This window comes from Eretmochelys imbricata, chromosome 3, assembly GCF_965152235.1.
Source record: "Eretmochelys imbricata isolate rEreImb1 chromosome 3, rEreImb1.hap1, whole genome shotgun sequence".
Lineage (NCBI taxonomy): Eukaryota > Metazoa > Chordata > Testudines > Cheloniidae > Eretmochelys > Eretmochelys imbricata.
The window spans coordinates 208,529,811-208,548,926 of NC_135574.1; the positions used below are offsets into that span (position 1 = coordinate 208,529,811).

Consider the following 19,116-nt stretch of genomic DNA (forward strand, 5'->3'; position numbering starts at 1 on the left):
TCGCCCAGGGAAAGGGCAGGGCTCAGGAGAGGCAGCATCACCCGGGGTAGAGCGCACTGGGCTGGGACTCAGGAGACCTGCGTTCTGAGCCCAGCTCTGCACAGGCCTGCTGTGGGACCGTGGCCAAGTCACTTCCCCAGCACGTGCCTCAGTTTCCCCTCCCACCCCTCATCCAATAGGCTGCAAGCTCTTTCTCTTACTACGTGTATGTACTCTGCCCAGCAGAATGGGGTCCTGAGCTCCCCTCTGAAATATTCCTTACGGACAGGACTGCCCACCCCTTCCCAGTCTAAGCCCCTCTTTCCAGGTGCTGATCACATTGCTGGGTAACTACTTAGGATGAACTTTCCACGCTGGGTCCCTGCCTCCTGCTAAGATTTTTCTTTTTGGCAAACGAGCCAAAACGGTTCAGGCATTTCCACGCATGAGGCGAAGGGGGAAAACACCTTGTTTTGCCCATATTAAAAACGTATGGTGGCCTTTTTGACCACCTGTAGTGCCCCTCTGCTTTGGAGCAGGGATTGAAAGTTGGAGGGAAGGGGGGAAGAGGCTTTTGCCATCCTTATGAAAAGACTTCGAACCAGCCCAGTTCACACATGCTCCTTAGGAACTTGCTTGAGTTTAGCAGCTAAACTCCCCAAGGATTCTGTCACCACTGAGCATGCTCCATCCCCTCACAGCTCCTAGTGCTGCCCAGACAGCACATGCCCCAGCTCCCAGCCATGCTTTACCCAGGACCAGCTCTAGGCACCAGCAAAGCAAGCACGGGCTTGGGGCGGTACATTTCCAGGGGCGGCATTCTGGACACCCTTTTTTTCCCCAGAAAAATCCACCAATGTACAAAAAAAAATAATACATGAAGATCAAAAAAATCTCCAGTAGTGCGATAGGAGCGTGACGTGGAAAATATCATGTCACGCTGTGACACGGTCACTCGGTGTGAACATGTGTAAATGTGTAAACGTTAACGGTTATTGATTAATTCAATCAGGAATCACGATTACTTGTGTGTACTGTGCCGCCCTATCAGCACCATTTGCGCCAATTTCCGAGTTGCGTTGGTTGCCAGTGGTTATAGGGCAAAAATGCGGGGACAAAACCGAAAACGACTTTCCGGTGATGCCTACCGGCAACAAAGAGAGAAATGGCAAAAAGAATTAGAAAAACTCTCTCGTACTTCATAAGTATTTTTAAAAAGTCGACAATCAAGGAGAAAGCTCTAAGCAATGCATTGAAAGTGATTATTCATCAGCTGATGAAGACCAATCAAACCAAAGATTATCTTTATCAACTGATAAAGATGAACAACAATCTGACCAAAGATTATCTTCGCTGATAAAGACAAACAATCACAATCCATCCAAAGATTTACTTCTTCAGCTGAAGAGTCCAGAAACGAAGAACTGTTATCCAAATCTAAAACTGAAGAACAATTATTGGAAGGTGGGGACACTGACATAGAATCAGATCCAAGTACATGGCCGACAGTAATTACTGACGCAATACTAAAGATTATTGTGAAAAAAAGTCCTTCAAAACTAGATCCTACATTTGAATATCCATTTAATGAGTCGAATAGTTGATTTATGCCATCCAGTATGAAGAAAAAAATGAAAAATGGGGAACAAATTAATCGATCGTGGTTATTGTATTCACAGACCAAAGATGTAGTTTTTTGGTTTTGGATGGAGCTAGAACTTCCATTGAAGACAGATTTTATCAGTTGCATGGTCACTGTGAAACTTTTGAATTTCCTGTACGATATTGGAAATATTAAAAAGCAGGTTCCCAACGACGGCCTCCTGAAGCACTGCCAAGACCTGCATTTAGCGCTCAGTGCTGATAACGCTGCTGCCATTGACGGAATAGAACTGTATGAAGAATTAATAGCTTTACCTGGGCTCATAAGTCCTAAAACTTCTCCTCGAAAAGTATTAGAATTTATAGCAAGAAATGATTTTTTCACTCCAAACACAGCTCTAGCGTTACGCGTTCTTTTACCGTGACCCGTATCAGTGGCTTCTGGCGAGTGCAGTTTCTCAGAACTGAACTGACTAAACCATTATTTGAGGTCCACCCTGTCTCAGAATTGTTTGTCAGACTCGCATTCCTTTCCATTGAGAGTACCACTGCAAACAATTTAGATTTCACTGAATTATTAAGATGACACAAGTATGAAAACCAGAAAAATTCAGGTCCTATAAATTCTTTTAATTTATGCAAAACCAGGCACATCGGAAGACAGTAACGTTTTTCATTAGCGTGTTGTTGAACCCAAATTCTTTGTAATTGTGATTTTGTTAAAATTAAATGAGTACACTCGTAGGAAATTGCTTTATTTCACTCACTACAAATTCTCTGTTTTCATTTTTTTTTTTTAAACAGTCAAAACAAAACAAACCAACCAAAAGCCATTGCAAAGTGCGAACCTGTATAAAAGCCAAAAAAAGGAGGGAGGGTCCAACATTTTTTTTGCTTGGGGCGGCAAAAAACCTAGAGCCGGCCCTGGCTCTACCCATGGCTATGGGCCACTCAGCAGGACTGTCCCTGCAGTGGCTGCTCTGGGCTGGAGGGGGCCAGGATCTGAGAGCAGCAAGCCAGTCTCTCCTGCGCACTCAGTGCCCTCCCCTGCTGGCACCCAGGTCGTGGGGAGCAGGAAGGCACCTGATTCCAATGCAGAGGGGACACTAGCCAGACCAGGAGAGGGGAAGGAGGGAGACTGGGAGGGGAGGTGGGGGAGGCTGAGCGAGGAGACTGGGAACCCATGAGGAAAACGGGGTGAGGGTGGGAGGAATACTGGGAGTTGATACGGAGATCCGAAAGGGAGTCGTGGGGGGAGACTTGACTGTACAAGGAGCCTGATACTAGAAACCAGCGGCGAGGTCTTGGGTAAGGAGAGAGATCTGACAAGAAGCTGGGGTGCAGGAGAACTGGGACTGGCTGGGCAAAGAGGCTGGGAGGTGGTGGAGGGAGACTGAGATTGGAGGAGGATCCCGGGGCTGGATACTAGGATTGGGAACCAGTTTAGGGGCAGGCAAAGAGCAGGACGGGGGACGGTGACTGGCCGCACAAGGACATTGGAACTAGATGTGGAGAGGGGGAGAGACTGCGAGGGTGGGTTTAGTGGGCCACCCACCTCCCATGCCCACCTCATGGCCTAGGATTATGGTCCAAGTAGCCTGCCTCAGTTTCCCCTCTTGGAGCATTAAAATAAAACTTCATTCAGGATTTTTTCTTGGTCAAAAATACTCCTCCTTGGGGCATGGGTTTAGTAATACAAGCCACACTGCCACTAACCCTCAAAATACCAGTCAGTATCAGTTCCTAAATCCGCACATGGTTTCTTTTCCCCCTCCTGGGCCTTCCTAGTCTCGCCCCTGCTTGTCCTGGGACAGCTCACCTGATTCCAGGGTCTGCCCTGCAAGAGCCATTCCTCACCTGCCCCAGCTCCCCCTCCATCGCAGCCACCTGCTGTAGGGCAGTCCCTGATTCAACCCAGGCTTCGTCTGTAATCCCAGCAGTCTATCCCCAGCCCTCCAGCCTGTGGGGTGAGCCAGCCTCTTACAGGGGGTCATTGGGAAATGGCCAGCAAGCCGGGAGAGGGAGACTAGGACCATCTGGGCCAGGAGAATGGGGCTGGGCCAGCGAATGAAGGGTGGGGAAGAAAGAGCAGGAAGGAGATGGGGCAGGAGCCAGGCTTTGGGGCAAGGGTGGGGGGAACAGGTACAAGAAGCTATGCACAGACCACTCCCCTCCACAGCCTGGAATGGAACTGAACATCCGGGAGTCTCACCAGTCCTCTGCTGTCAGCAAATAGCTGTGAAAGCCACCAAGCAAAAGTGGTCTAATCCCCCACTAGTGCTGGTCCACATGGAGGATGACAGCCTACTACTGCTAGCAGTGACTCTGTTAGCTCAAGTTGCTGAGGTCAGTGGGGTGGATCTGAAGGGTCCAGCCCTGCTGCTGACCCATGGCAGGTCAGTCCGATTCCACATAATGGAATTTCTTTTTTTCAGTGATGAGCATCCTAGAAAGGGTCATCAGGAAATTAATCATTCTGGCTTCAGCGGAGGGGTCGAGCAGTGGCTGGGGTCACACGCTGCACCATGAGACTCGCTGCTCATTAGGTGAGCACCACCCATCCTGCGCGCTGGCGGAGACCAGGCCCTGGGGAAAAGGCAGCACACGAGCATGTACAGACGGTCATAATGCAGGTGCCCAGAGGGGCCGTGTTGAGGGTGCGCAGGTAACTTAATACTGGCATGTCCTAACTTCTGAGTGCTTGACTTGGCAACCGAGAGAGGGAGAGTCTGCACATAGTACACCCAGCCAGCGTACAGCAGAACGCCGGCAGACTGGCCCTGAGAGCCCTCGGCGTGACGCGTGGACAGCTAACAGCTGCAGGGAGAGGAGTCAGGCCAGCCCGACAGACTATGTGCTTGCCGAGCTCTGCCTAGCACGATCTGTGGCCCCCTTCCAGCGCCCTGGGAGCAGGGAGGCTCCATCCCTCACGATTCTCCCCATTGGCTCTGGCTCGTGCTCACGGATCACAGGGCCAGACGGGCCCACTGGGGTCAGCCAGTGCCCAGCGCAGGCCATCGGCCTTCCCTGGCTGAATTCCCGCCTGAGCTAGAGCAGAGCTTTAGAAAAACAGCCCAGGCGGACTTAAATATTCCCAGTGATGGTGACTCTCCCACCACGGTCTTCCCTGCTGTCAAACATCTGCACCTTAGTTCTAGTCTGAATGGGTCTCGCATCAACCCTCCTCAAAGCTCTGGTCCCAATGCAGGTACCAACAGACTGTGACCAAGTCACCCTTAACCCTCTCTGGTTAGCCACCCAGACTGAGCTCCTCACGTCCTGTCTGGGCCCCCCGTGTGCCGTGGGGCGCTGGCTGGCTGGCTGGCTTCCCCTGCGTCTAGCCCTTCTGCTGCATTCAGCCAACTCATCCTGTCAGTAAGTCCCGATTTTGACTCCCCCAACCCCCGCTGCATTTGCCGTACACCTGGATGTCACGTGGCCAGCTCAGGTGGTGTCCAGGTTGGCCGGGGAGGCTCCTGGGGCAGGGACCCCATGACGAGCTGCAAAGAGCCAAGGGTGAGGAGCGGGCAGCAGGCCCCCTCCCACCAAGCCTGCTCAAGGCAAGCAAGAGCCCAGGCTACCCCCACCTCTTGGCGCACAGGGCAGGGGACACATGGGCCGGACAGCCCCACACACTGGCTGAAGGCTGTGGGGTCCACCCAGTCCCTCCAGCCATAGTCCAGGAGGTCTCTGAATCTGGTGGGACCAGCCAGGCCCATTCTTAGCAGCCACTGCGGTGACTCCCTGCCCTCAGGAGCAAGCCCATGCTGGCATCAGTACCAGCAGCTGGCTCCGGCGGGGCACAACCTGTACAGGGCACAGCAAACAGCGCCACGAAGCCCGGCCTCGGGTGCAGCGGCCACGAGGAAGCAGCACAGCCGCCCGGCCCCCAACCGCTGTTTCAAAGGGGAGGCACCCCCTGCAGGCGATTACTGGGGAGTGGGGTGCAGCTGGACGATACTCCCGCTTGATCTGAGCAGCCAGGCTACAGTGCCCCCGGGGAGCTGCCAGCTGCCCCCTTGGGGGTCCCCCTCAGCTGCTCCAGCCCTTCTCCAGCCTCAGCGTGGCCACCCCCAGCCAATCAGCTGCCACACACAGTGGTTTGAGCTGGATTTATTTCAGGTTCATGCTGCCAGCCTCCCCCAGCAGCACGCATGAGTGTGAAACCAACCAATCAATGCACAACACAACACACAGCGACCCAGCTGCTGCCCCTCTCTGCTCAGCCCAGGGCGGAGGGCTGGACTAACACCTGGGGGCTGCAGGTGCAGCAGGGCGGGCGCTGACCAACAGGAAGGGGCTGCCTGCAGCAGGCACATGGCTGGGCAGATATGAAGGAGAGTCCTACAGGATCCCAGCTTTGCTTGCAGGCACCACCAGTCTATTCCTGGGCACGCACACACACAGCCCCGCTCAGGGCAGGGCAAGGCCCCCGACCCAAGGCTCCGACCACTGGCTGCAGGACAGACCCTCCCTGCTGCTGGCGAATGGGCTCAGCAGGCAGGACACGGAGGAATACTCAGTGCCACGGAGGGACTGAAGACAGAGCCCCAGGAAGTGCCACCCCAGCCATCGCCCAAGGGATCTTTCAACCACAGCCACATGCATAGGCCGTGATGCCAGGCCCAGCACTGCAAACTCAAGTCAGGACTGACACCTTGAGCCCAGACCTGCACCCTGGCACAAACAGGCGTAAGCACCCAGCCTGGCCAGCCAGCCCCCATGTGCCCAGCCACACTCCCCCCTGGGGCACGCAGGGCCCACTCAGACACCCGCTGCTCTCAGTGCTCGATGCCACACTGCCCCCTGCAGGCGTGGGCTGGGCCCTGGCCAGCCATCTGGCACATGCTAGTTTTCCCGGGGCTGGGTGCAGAGCAGGTCTCCTCTTCGGGCCCAGGGCAGTGGTACCCTTCTACGGCGACCCGTGCGTCAGGCTGTGCATTCATCTCCTTCTGCCAGAACTGCCATCGAAAGCGGGGCCCGGCCCGGCGTCCAGCGCGGGGCTGCGCTGCACTCATTCTGCTCGCCGGATGAACCAGATCTCATTGCGCCGCTGCGGGACGCTGGGGTTCTCATAGGCAGCCACCATGTAGTTTTCCCGCAGCACGGTGTCTGTGGAGCCCAGCAGCTCCCAGAGAAGGCGGATCTCCCGGAGGATTGTCTCCTCTGTCGTCACCCCGTAGAACACCCTGGAACAAAGGGAGCGGCCACAGCCACAGGAGACCAGTCACCTGGCAATCTCCCCCGTGCCAGCCCCACCCCCAGCACGCCCCAATCCTCCCACCCTTCTCCTCCTCTCCCTCAGAGACGTTTCCTCCGCCCACACCGTTCAGCTCCTTCCCCCGCTGGGCTCAGAAAACTTTCCTCTCCCCCTCCCGCAGCCTGCAGCAATGGCAGGGGTGGGGCTCACCTGGTCAGGACGCGGAGCGGCTGTCTCTCCACGATGCGGATGTCAGGGTCTGTGGGGAGAGGGGGGTCGGGCTGGAACTCCCCTGGGAGGTAATAGGTAGTGGTGACGTCCCGCAGCAACTCGGTGCCCTCCTCGCTCAGGCGGATCTCGTTCACCACAGGCACCGTCATGCCCAGGTAGCGGCCTGCAGGGAGGCAGGCACAGGCCGGCAGTGAGAGGGCGCCCGAGGGGTGGAGCCAGCCCCCCGCCCCTCACCTTCCAGCACGCACCTGTGGAGTTCTCCTTGCAGATGTAGCGCATGAGTTTCATGAAGCCCATGGAGATGCTCTGTTCGTACATCGGCTCCCCCTTGGTGACGCAGGCCCACTTTCCCGCTGGGTACAGCCGCTCCTCGCACTGAGACAGGCAGGGAGACCAGTCAGTCAGAGCCAAGAACAGGGCAGGAGGCTGCCTGCTGATGACAACACCCCATCACATGGTCACTGCCCACCCCCTACTGCCAGTCACCAGGCGGGGAAAGAAAGCTCCTCTGGGCCGTGGGCCCTGGCCACTAGCGCTGTTGGCAGAAAGAAAGGGGGACACATCCCAGCCGTGTGTGGCCAAATGCAAGCAACGGGGTGTCACACCCAGGAGCATGGGCCTTAAAACTGAGGAGTCCCACTGCTGGAGGACATGGGGCTTGTAAGGGGTCAGGCTGCGGGGTAATCCAGAGTCCTCTGGGTTGTAAACGTTACTCCAGGGACAGGCTGATCTGAGCCACGCAGGCAGCATCCCCTCCAGCGTGACGCTGCCTGCCGTGGACCGGAGTCTTGGGCTCACACAGCTCACAGGTCTCTACTCTGTCTTATGGTGCCCTGCAGGATGCTGACAAAGGGCACTAGTACAGCCCAGTCAATGCCAACACAGCTGGGTAGCTGGCAGGTCTCACCTGCGCTGCAGCCTGGCTACAAACCTAGCCCAGGTGACTGGTGCTTTATCCCCAGGGAAGGACGCGACAGCTCCAGCCTGCTGCTCTTGCCAGTGGCCACAGTTGCTCCCTGGCAGCCCAGATTCTGGTGAGTGAAAGACTATTCCCCACCCTTCTCAGGGAGCTGGGACAGCCTGACCGTCACCCCAACCTGGGTGCACCAAGACCCGGGCAGATGCCATGACTGTGCTACAGGATCTGCAGCAGGCATGGTACCATCTTTTGATGCCCTGGCCCTGATGCCGGGCTCAGCATCACAGCGACAGCACAAGGCCGCTGGCCAAGCCCAGCCTCTGCCCGGTGCGGAGGCAGCCCTGGGCACCCGAGGGCGCCTTGGCAACCCCAGCCCGGGACAGTGGTGTGACAGAAATGCTGCTGTATGTAATGAGGAGAGGACTCCTGCAGGGACTGCTCTGTATTAACCAATAACCCTCATCTGGTCCGACGGCATGGACATGAGAGATGGGGAGTTGCTGAGAACTACGAACGCATTGATCTAACCTGGACTGGGTTAGGGGATGTTCACTAGACCCCGATGCTTGAATTCAGCGGAAGGCAAGGCAATGGCTTGCCAGCTCACAATGCCAAGGCACACACTGGAAAGCCAATGGGGCAGCTGGCAGCTTCACAGATCCTGGGTCTCGTCTCCAAGGTGCTGCAAACCTTGTCTTACCAGGCTGGGAACGCGCACCCCAGAGGAGAGTGAAGAGGAGAACCCCTCGTGGAGAGGAGGCTGTGGCGAGCTGGTGCCTCGCAGGGCTGGGAAGAACTAGTGCCGCAGGCCACATGCTTCAATGTTTCCGATCAGTTTGCTCTGAAGTGCTTTCGTTCTACATAGCAGTGCTCTGCTTCCGGGGAGCTGCTGCTTGCTAGTTCCCACTGGCCTTGCCCGGAGGGAAGGACCTGCAGGACCCAGCCAAGTCAGGGAAGGACCTGCAGGACCCAGCTCCTAAGGTGAGCACCATTGATTCAGTGCTGGGTGTCAGTGCCATCTGTGAGAGAGAAACCAACGTTTCCCCGACCAGAGGGCGGGCGGCCGGCTGACACCTGGAGGGGTGTGTGGGAGAGGTGCAGCTAGCCTGAGCACTGTGACAAGCTGCCCACCCTGTGCCAGAACCAGTGGTACCCCCTTCCTGGCTCAGAAACAGATGCTAGCTGCAGCAGGTCAGGAGCGCAGAGAGCTACAGGAGTCAGATGGACCTTCCAGAACAGGACCCAGGCAGAGCAGATCCTGGTCAAGGGTAAAACCCAAGATGAACCAAAGAGCTTTGGAGTGGTCAAAGAACAGACCAAGGGAGGGAGGCACACAGAGGCTGCTGGGGAGCAGAGTGAACCCCAGTGTGCAGAGGGGGTTTCATGGATAAGGCAGGCCCACTACGCTCGAGGTAAGGAGATCTGCACACAGACACTCACTAGGTGATGGCCCTTTTCCCTGGGTAGGCTCCAGTCCTGCTGTGGGGAACAAACCCTACTGGTCACAGCCCCCCAAGGAAGGCTGGCAGGTACCCTGGGCCTAGACTAAGTGTGGGAGAACGGCAGGATTCCACCTGGCACGAGGAGGCAGTGCAGGGTCTGTCAGCTGCGTGGGGCACTCGGCAATCAGCAAGGGCTCGACGGTGCAGCTGGCCTGGAACGGGGACATCAGATGAGGACAAGAGAGAAGTCTGGCTCCAGCATCAGCTGCTGGATCTCACTGTGCCTGCTGGAATGGGGAGCACTCTAGGCCACGTGCTTCGGCCTCAGCATTGGGCACCACTGCCCTAGAGATCCCAGTGCTGCTCATGATGGGCACTGCGCCACTTTGGTGAGCAACGTCTGCCAGTTGATGGGGCATGACCATTGGCACCGCCCTTGGTTGACTCAGACAGACTTTAATGCTACTTACACTGGGCACAGAATCACCTTGGCTCTTGGATCTCCAGACTTAACAGGGCCAGGCCCATGGCCCCTGACTCAGTCAGGCCATAGGGGTTCTGGGCTCACAGTGCCACTTATGGCAACGGAACCCTTGAAAGGGTTAACTCTTTCAAAATGATCCCTCCACTGGGTTCCCATGGGCCTATGGGCAGGGGCACTGAGGCAGAGCTACTGGAAGAGGGGGCCTTGCGCTGTTCAGAGGTAGAGGCCTGGAGTCAGCCAACTCTAGGTGGCACAGGTGAGCGAGGATCAGCTGATTCCCCGAAAAGAGCAGGGGGAAGAGAGAATCCAGATGGCAAGCTTGGGCGGGTGGCTCATAGAAGAACCCTTCCAGCTGGGGTTTTCTGTTGGGAAGGAGGCAAAGTAGGCAGACCAGGCCTGGTGTCTTCTCCAGCAGCAGACAGTGCCCAGGGCGGAGGCGCTGTGCCTAGCGTAAGGCTGGGGTGGAAGACTTGTTTCCTTGTCAATGTCATGTCACTAGTCTAGACCTCAGTGAAGGGGTATTATTGGATAGAAAAGCCTGCAGTTTATTTAAGAAGCCCCTTGAAGGGGGTAACTGAGGCAGGCCACTGAAGAGTGACCTCAGGCACGTGAGGGTGCTCGGGAGGACACTGAAGCAGTCAGCAGTGCTGGGGCCTCTGCAGACCCAGATGTACAGGGTCCTCAGTGCCCCTTGGGTCGAACACACGGCCACTCTAACTAGGGGTTCTCTAAGGTGCCGGAACCCTGGCACTGACTTGTCGACCCCAGCAAATCTGGGGACCTTGGTGCACATTTGCTAGGCATGGAGCCGCTGTGACTAGGGGCTCCACACGTGCTGCTAGACTTACACAAACTATACCCTAGTTAACTGGGCATAAAAAGCTGCCCTGATCAGCAGGGGCTTACGCAGCCTTCCCACCTCTGCAGGGCTGGGAAAGCTGACGGGCCCCAAACCAGGCCAGCCCAACAGGCAGAACGGGACACCGGCAGGGAAGCACCAAGGACAGAGCACGATCCCGGCCTGCTGCGCCCTCAGCAGTCCAAGGGGGCCACTGCTCCCCTTCCAGAGCCCTGCCCTAGTGGGAGGGAGGGCAGGCTGGCTGGCCCGAAGGCCAGGGCTCTCCGCGGGAGTCAGGAAGCTAGCAAGCAACCCACACAGAAAAGCCCCCAGAAACTACACTGACTGCTGGAGACTACACAGCACCCTCCTGAGTGGGGCAGAGGGGAGGAGCCGGAAAGAGAAGCCCAGGCAGGCATGGAGGCAATGCTGGAGGTTAGCAGGTTGCTGGAAGGGTCTCTGATGACGAGGGGAGCAGAGTGAGCACCTAATGGGGCTAGAACAGGGCTGGGTGGCTTGCCCAACATTCCCTGTACAATGATAGTGAATGATGAGAGGATGGGGGGAGGAGGAGGGTGGTCCTGCCTTCTTTGGGCAGGAACAACAGGAATGAAGTGACCCTGGACATGTGCCAGGCTGCAGGGGCTGGGGCATGGAAAGGAAGAGAATTCCTGCTGCCATGCTCAGGGGACTCAGGCCAGCGGGACACCAGGCTCCGCAGGACTGGAGAGACACTACCCGGAGCTCTGGTGGGTCAGCAGGACATACGGCAGGAGCATGTGAACCCCACGCCCCTCCCATAGACCAGAGAGGGGCAGGAAGAGGCAGAAGCTAAAACGTCAGGTGACCCAATGGGCCAGAAGCAAGGGAACGAATGCCAAGGTGCCCTTACCTGAGCTGGGCTCCTCCAGTCCCGCCCCAGCAGCCTAGGTGACAGGAAGATGTTACCCTGTTCGCAGCATCTCCCTCCCCCTCTTCCTGTCTGTTCATACACTCTGCTAGGTCTTGGCTTCCGTTAGACCTGGAGCTCTGCGGAGCAGGAACCGTCTCTCACTCTGTGACCGGGCATCATTAGGGTACAAGACGGGCAGGGCTACATGACAAACTTGCAGCGTGTCTGTGAAGACAGCTCTCCCGTCGCCATGGTAACTCCACCTCTGCGAGGGGCGGGAGCTGTCCACACCAGCGCTTAGGTGGGGATAGCTGCGTCGCTCAGGGGTGAGAGCCCCCAGTGCAGCGAGGCAAGCTTGGATTGAAGCAAAGCACCGGTGGGGCATTATGGATCCTGGGGGCCCTGCGCTGGAGATGAGGGGTAGCAGCAGGAGGGCCCAGGACCAGGGCAGGGACAGGATCTGGGCTGTGTTTGTTTGCAAGACCAGGGACCCCAGCGTGCTGTGTGTAGAGAAGGGGCTCTGTGCACTGTACAGAGACACAGGGCCAGCAGGGGACTCCACCCCCACACACTTCCACAGGAAACGGGCTGTGGGTGTGAAATCTGCCCATGCCCAGAGGAAGAGTCCTCACCTTCTCATGCTGCAGCAGGGTGACGTAGGGCACCGGCTCACGCACCTGGCTGTGCTGTGTCATCTGCATGATGGGACCCGCCATTTCTGCAAAACCAAACAGACAGGATAAAAGGGGCCTGCACGGCGAGCACAGCGCGGGATGGGGGAGGGGAGAAATGCACAATTCAGAGCAACAGGGACCCCGCAGCCCGAATACCAAGTCCTGGGAAGTGCGTCAATGCTGCACCCTGGCGGCGACTGGACACACCCCCAGCCCAGGAAACAAGCTGGCCTGTTCCCTTAGCAGCTGCAGCTTGCTCGCCCCCGGTACTGTTCGGGGGTAACCCTGAGGATGGATCCAGGTGCTTCTGAAAAACACACCTGCTCAGAGGCGCTTGCTAGGGCTCCCCCGGCCCCGAGAAGGGCCTACACGAAGGAATGACTATCGCCGACATACAGGCCTAGCCTGCTGCATGCTCACCATCACCTCAGGCAGCTGCTCCTGGGGCCTGGCCCACCCCCAGTCTGTTTAGACTGGCAGCCCTTTGGGGAAGGAATCCTGGCTCCAGGTCTGCCCGCAGAGCACCTAGCAGTCAGCACAATCTGCCACTGTAATGCAAGACGTGGGCCAGCAGGGCCACGCTACAGCTGCTCTGCGTAGCTCAGCTGTAGCCAGCCACAGCAGTAGCAGATGCTCCCCTCTCCGGCGCCAGGGAGGCCATGGCCACGTTCCATGGCCCAGAAGCACGTTTCGGATCAAGAGTCCGACAGCTGGCTTTGCCTTTATTCTAAGGTCCTAGAAAGGCTGTTTACGCTGCTGTACTAAACAGAGCTCAACCGCCAGGGCCAGAGGTCAGTGGGCGCACGCTCAGCAAGCGGAGAGTTACCTGGCGGGAAGGAAGGTTGATAAAGCACAGGTGGGCAGGGTGCATTCCCATTCTATTGGCCCTGCCATCCCCTCCCTACGTGAGCCACAGTCATCGGCCCCTCTCAATTGGGCACCAAGCGTCTGTTTGTGAGGGGTTACTGGACAGGCTCCGTCACTTATTTCTGAATCGTACCTTTGCGGGGCTCTCGCTGGGGGAGAGATGCTGCACACTCAGCTCTGACTTGCCCTCAGGGCATGTCTACTCTACAAAATTAAGTCGACCTAACTTACATGGGCAGAGAGCCACCACAGTAATTACAGTGCTCATGCGTGTCCACACCTTGCTCCTGGTGTCAGTGGTGTACGTCCTCACCAGGAGCACTTGCAGCGATTGTACTGTCAGTGTGGGGCATTGTGGGATGGCTCCTGAAAGCCAGCAACTGTCAACGTAACCAACGTAGAGTCAGGCCAAGGGTCAAGGAGGAAGGTGTAGGGGCAGGACCAGAGATGGCACAAGCATCAGGAACGGAGCTAGAGTAAGGCAGGAACTGGGACCGGGCAAGGGACCGAGGCAGGAACCTGGACCAGGACGGATGCCAATCGCAAGAGACAGGCAAGGAACGGGATCCGCTGCACCACCAAGAGGGAGTTTACACAGTTGCTCGGACCCCACTCCTTACCTGTCTCCTTCAATCTGCATCCAGCCCTGTTCCTGCTCTGCTCCCAGGTCCTGCCTTAGTGCTGCTCTGTGCCTGACCCATGCCTCTTCTCTGGGTCCTGCCCCTCCACCTTCACTCCTGACCACCGGCTCCAGCTCTGACCAGATTCCAATGCTGGACTCCTGCTCTGACCGTTTGCCAAGACCACCTACATCCCGCTTCATAAGAGTTGCTTGGACAACCCAACCTGGGTCACTTCCTGGCTGAAATAATGGGTGCAAGCCAAATGGGCAACCCAGGCCTTGGCCTCCCGATAGGACTTCCTGGGGGGCCTGACCTGCGAAGATTAGTGAGGTGCTGCTTCATCTGTCTCCCTTGGTGGTGATAAGGGAGTATCCGAGACTTCGGGCCCCCAGAGCCCCAGGTTCTAGACCCGCTGAAACCAGGGACCTGACTCAGCTCCTTGCACGCATGCTCAGTCTCTCGAGCCATAGAAACCCTGTCAGCATTGTTAAGCCCTATAAAGGAACTGCTAGTTTCATATTTTCTGGGCCACTGGGCTTGGAACACTGTCCTTGGAGGGTCAGCTCCTCCTAGGGGAGCAGCCAGGAATGGGCCACACAGAATTGCTGGTGGAGAAGGCTCCACCTCTGCCAAGGCTTCCCTTTGAGGCACTAAATGTGTTGGAATTTCTAATTGTAGGGGTGGGGAAGGAACTCAGCCTTGCTCTCACCTTGAGGAAGGGTCACTTGGTGGGTGCTGGCCACTGTTTCCCAATGAGAGAACAGCCTGTTCTGTTCTTCCCCATCCATTGGCTCCTCATCTTCATCAAGGGACTCATCGTCCAACCCATTGAGGTCCTCCAGGGTAATGCGAGCCATGCCAACACCACAGTTCCTGCTGCAGGGGGAGAAAAGAAAAGAAGCAGTGTTTAGTGCAAACCTGAGAGCAAGGGGGCACTGCTGGTGCCCACCGCATGGAGAGGGGCAGCAGTGTGTGCTCTAGAAGTGAGGGAGCTGCAGGTTTGGAGAGGTACACACCAATACAAACAATTCTGGGGTGAAGAGAGGGGGCAGGGCCTGGTAGAGGTTCTCCTCCCTACGCCCTCCATTCAGCCCCCGAAGAAGAGTCACCTGAGAAGCTGAGGACCAGATAGGGGAGTCAGCAGAGACTAGTGTGGCTCAGGTGGGGGAGTAGAAATGGTGCAGGCAGTGCCAGTGACTTCCTGGCTGGTAGGGACTCCAGGAGGATGGTGAACTAAGGTCACCATATTGACACAGCCCTTGGGATTATTAAGAGTCCCGGAGCTGTGATCAGAACCCAGAAGTCCTGAGTTTATATCTGCTGAGATACTTGTACAGTAAACACTCGTTAGCAGCAATTTATTGGTGCGCTTTTGCTATGTTGCTCCTAAGCAGCTGGTGCTGTTATGGGGGGTGTCGCCTGACCAAAGGCGACCTGCTTTTTCTGATACGTACAACAGCTACAGTACACACTAACAATTACTGCTGCTACAGTATTACTGTAGTACGCCGCCTGTATGTTTTAAACACATGCTCAGTTCTCCATGGTGCCTTAAATATTGTACCAAGAAAGCAATATGGAGTTAATGTTATAAAAGCATCAAGTTTTATTTTTGTTTTAAGATCAAACATCAGCCACGACAACAAACAGCCTTTTGGTCTTGTAAACATTTTTTGTACTCGCCCTTAACTGTAATACTTTGTACACATTGTAAGTCACTGGATAAGGACATCTGCTAAACAAATTAATAAATAAAAACAGTAATACTGTAATAACCTAAAAGTATTATTCCACATCAGAGTGTTTTCTATTCATACAGAGAGTATCAATCTGTACGTTAATTAAGCATGGACAAACTCACTCATTTCAGGTGAAAGAACATGGAGAAGAAGCGGAGCAAATTAAACAAACCCGGTTTTGTTTGGAAGATGGGACTCAATGTCCCATAGACCCTGTCACCAAGTCCCGCTACCTGGGAAAAGCGCCAGAGTGCATGCAAAGCCTTGAACAGCTCGGAGTCTGTCAGACGTGGAACTTCATCAAAATCGTCCTCACTCTCTTGATTATCCTCTGAATTATATGTTTCATCAACACAAACTCGTTTCTCTGGCCTTGCAGCCGCTGCAGTGCGCAGTAATTCCTCATCGGGTAGCTCTCTGAATGTGAGCAAATCCTCATCCCCAGCAGCACCTAAGAGCTACCTCTTTTTCCACGTTGACTGGAAGTGGATCATCATTCAGGGGGGTCGCCAAAGTCTTCAATAGACTCATCTCGCACACATTCCACTGGCACAACAAATTTGCCTTTCCTGTAACAATTGGAAATTGTTAGTCGGCTTTACATCTTGCCAGGCTTCAGCAACAAGATGAATACAATCTAGCACATTTACAGTTTTCAGGCCTGTCTGAACATCTGCGCTGGGGTCCACATCAGGAGCAACAATAATCCAGTTTGCGATTTTTGATTGGTAATGTCCCTTCATGTTCTTAATCGCACTGTGAGCCATAGGTTGCATCAAAAAGGTAGTCTTAGGGAGTAAGAATTTGAGCTGAATGTTAGTGAGAACCATTCCTTGGGGTTGTGCAGAGCAGTTATCGAGGAAAAGGCATATTTTACAGCTCTGCAAGCAAAGCTGATAATCCCACTTTTTCAACCAGTTGATGAAAATGTCACCTGTCATCCAGGATTCGCTGAACTGACATAATTGAAGGGAAGTTTACTGAAATCCTTCAGAAGCATCTGGGTCATTTTGACTTTCCGATCACGAACAGCAGGCGTTTGTCACTCCCATCCATGTTGGCACAGACGAGCACAGTTATCCTTTAAAGCTTTCCCTCCTCCTAGCTTTTCATTTTTTTCCTACATGTTGTCCTCTGTCACAGAGCCCTTTCAAATAAAGTCCTGTTTAGTCAGCATTGTAGATGTCAGCTGGGAAAACGTGAAGAAATTTTTCACACTGCCAATGCTGGTTTGTCCGGTGTTTTTCGCCATGCTCTTTTTTGTAAGCAACATTGAAGGATTTCTTCCATCTGGTAAACAGACCGTCACTTGCCTTAAAATCATTCAATCCAAGTGAAGCAGCAAGCTGAAGGGGTTTTTCCTTGATTTCAGGTCCAGCTAGTTGTACTCCCTGCGCCATATAAAGGGAAGCTAGTCGACACCAGAGGCTTTTCCTTCATGCCCACGCTTACATCAGCTATTTGATTGTCCGTCTTCATATTTAGCCAAAAGCTTATCCTTCTGCTTCCACATTCTGCATACAAGCAACCTGTGCAACTCCCACTTGACTGCAACTTGGCTTTGAGTAGCCCCCAGAGCTTGGCAGTTGTGGATAATCTGTACTTTTTCTTTCAGTGAGAAATGGCTTGGCATTTTGTCTGTTTTTGCCACAAAAAACTGATGCAAGCAAGCAGAGGATGACACATCACAATCTCATAAACGTTGCTCCATTGCAGTGGCTCTCAAACTTTTGTACTGGTGACCCCTTTCGCATAGCAAGCCTCTGAGTGCAACCCCCCCTTAGAAATTAAAAACACTTTTTTATATATTTTAACACCATTATAAATGCTGGAGGCAAAGCGGGGTTTGGGGCGGAGGCTGACAACTCCCACCCTCCCATGCAATAACCTCCCGACCCCCAGACAGGTCCCGACCCCCACTTTGAGAACCCCTGCTCTAATGCGGCAGCTGTTACCGCGTGGACAATTCACAGTTGGGAAAGCGTTCCCAGGCGAAATGTCGCTCGTAAGCGGCGGGTGCTCTTGCAAGGTGTTGCTGCCAACACGCATCTACTGCATCTCCAGCACAGACGTATCCGAGCAGTTCACAAACATTAGGTTTACCTTCCCCGCTCTCCTGTGGGGCAGAGGCTGGTGCCCCATTTAACAGATGGGACGCGGAGACAGAGCGCGACTGGCGGAAGCTCTTGGAGTAAGCCTTGACCTCCTGGCTCCTGCTCCCCTCCCTGAGCTGGGACGAGGACTCAGGGCAGCTGATCCCCGAAACAAACAGTGACTATTTAGACATTTGGCCTAATAAAAATCACAGCAACGGGGTTTAAAGGCCAGCCCTTGTAAACGAACAGCCCAAGGCCTCCCGCGCATGTACAGCTCCGAATCACTCGTCTGAAGAAGCCATCCGCGTGAGATGACCCGAGACCGCCCCGACCCGTCCCAGACACGGAACCGCTGGCTCCGGGGAGAGCCTCTGGGCTGCCGCGCCCCCGGGCAGCGACTGGGCGAGCCAAGGACGCTCTGCGGAGCTCAGCCCACAAGGCGTCGGCAGGAGAGGCCCCGGCTCGTTACCCGGCCCTGCGGGGACTCCGGATTCACGCCTAGGCAGCGTAAGCGGCCCGCCCGCCGGCCCCGCCGCACTGCAGCAGGGAGTTCCGCAGGCCGACCCCGCTTGGGGCAGGGGAGAGACAGAGCCCTTCCCCCCGCGCCCGGCCCGCAGGACTGGGGCCCCACAGGCAGCGCGGGGGGCCGGAACCCAGGAGTCCGGGGCGCTGAGGGCAGGGCAGGGCAGGGCAGGCCAGGCCAGGCCACCGGGGGGTCAGGGGTCACAGGACCCCGCTGGCCGGGGTGAGGGGGCCCGTTACCTGGCACTTCCCGCCCCGCGCCCGACCCGGAACTTCTCTGGCTTGAGGTCACAGGCCCGGAAATCCGGTGACGATTCCTGCGTCCTGACGTAACCCTCATGACGAGAGGGCAGACGTGTGACGCGGTGCCCCGGAAGCGAAGCGGATACTTCCGGCCCCGCCCACACCTGACGAGATCAGAACGGGGGCCTCCGTTCCAGAGGGGCGGAGCATGTGGCAGTGGGAGGGGCCATCACCGGGTGGGGGGGGGAGCGCCATAGCCGAGAGGCGCTCCCCCATCCTCCTGTCCCGCCCCAATCCATTATCCTGCCCCCATCCCATTGTCCCGCCCCCCATCCTCCTGTCCCGCCCCCATCCCATTATCCCGCCCCCCATCCTCCTGTCCCGCCCCCATCCTCCTGTCCCGCCCCCATCCCATTGTCCCGCCCCCCATCCTCCTGTCCCGCCCCCATCCCATTATCCCGCCCCCCATCCTCCTGTCCCGCCCCCATCCCATTGTCCCGCCCCCCATCCTCCTGTCCCGCCCCCATCCCATTGTCCCGCCCCCCATCCTCCTGTCCCGCCCCCATCCCGTTATCCCGCCCCCATCCTCCTGTCCCGCCCCATCCCATTGTCCCGCCCCCCATCCTCCTGTCCCATCCCCATCCCATTATCCCGCCCCCATCCTCCTGTCCCGCCCCCCATCCTCCTGTCCCGCCCCCATCCTCCTGTCCCGCCCCTATCCCATTGTCCCGCCCCCCCATCCTCCTGTCCCGCCCCCATCCCATT

At 56.1% G+C, this 19,116-nt stretch overlaps 1 protein-coding gene across 6 annotated transcripts; it reads right to left on the reverse strand.

Moving 5' to 3' along the window:
• Positions 1 to 5,678: 5,678 nt before the first annotated feature.
• On the reverse strand, positions 5,679 to 18,432 carry LOC144263288 (heme-binding protein 1-like). Of its 6 annotated transcripts, XM_077814182.1 has the most exons (8): positions 18,349 to 18,406; positions 17,594 to 17,742; positions 15,953 to 16,059; positions 14,461 to 14,627; positions 12,220 to 12,305; positions 7,261 to 7,387; positions 6,992 to 7,175; positions 5,679 to 6,770 (listed from the first exon to the last, which is right to left on the reverse strand). In XM_077814182.1, exons 3-8 carry the CDS (start codon positions 15,985 to 15,987, stop codon positions 6,596 to 6,598), a joined length of 774 nt encoding a protein of 257 aa, XP_077670308.1. In that variant the 5' UTR covers positions 15,988 to 16,059; positions 17,594 to 17,742; positions 18,349 to 18,406; the 3' UTR covers positions 5,679 to 6,595. The 6 variants fall into 6 exon arrangements, with proteins under 6 accessions (XP_077670308.1, XP_077670307.1, XP_077670312.1 ...); XM_077814181.1 differs by lacking the exon at positions 18,349 to 18,406 and having other exon boundaries at positions 17,594 to 18,251; XM_077814186.1 differs by lacking the exons at positions 15,953 to 16,059; positions 17,594 to 17,742 and having other exon boundaries at positions 18,349 to 18,432.
• Between the last annotated feature and the right edge of the window lie 684 nt (positions 18,433 to 19,116).

Coding starts and splice junctions, on each gene's coding strand:
- LOC144263288 (XM_077814182.1), bottom strand. CDS start 15,987: ATGATGATCCACTTCCAGTCAACGTGGAAAAAGAG. Junction 7,388..12,219: donor CCCTGCTGCAGCATGAGAAG/GTGAGGACTCTT, acceptor TGCCTGTCTCAG/TGCGAGGAGCGGCTGTACCC. Junction 7,176..7,260: donor CTGCAAGGAGAACTCCACAG/GTGCGTGCTGGA, acceptor GCCTCCCTGCAG/GCCGCTACCTGGGCATGACG.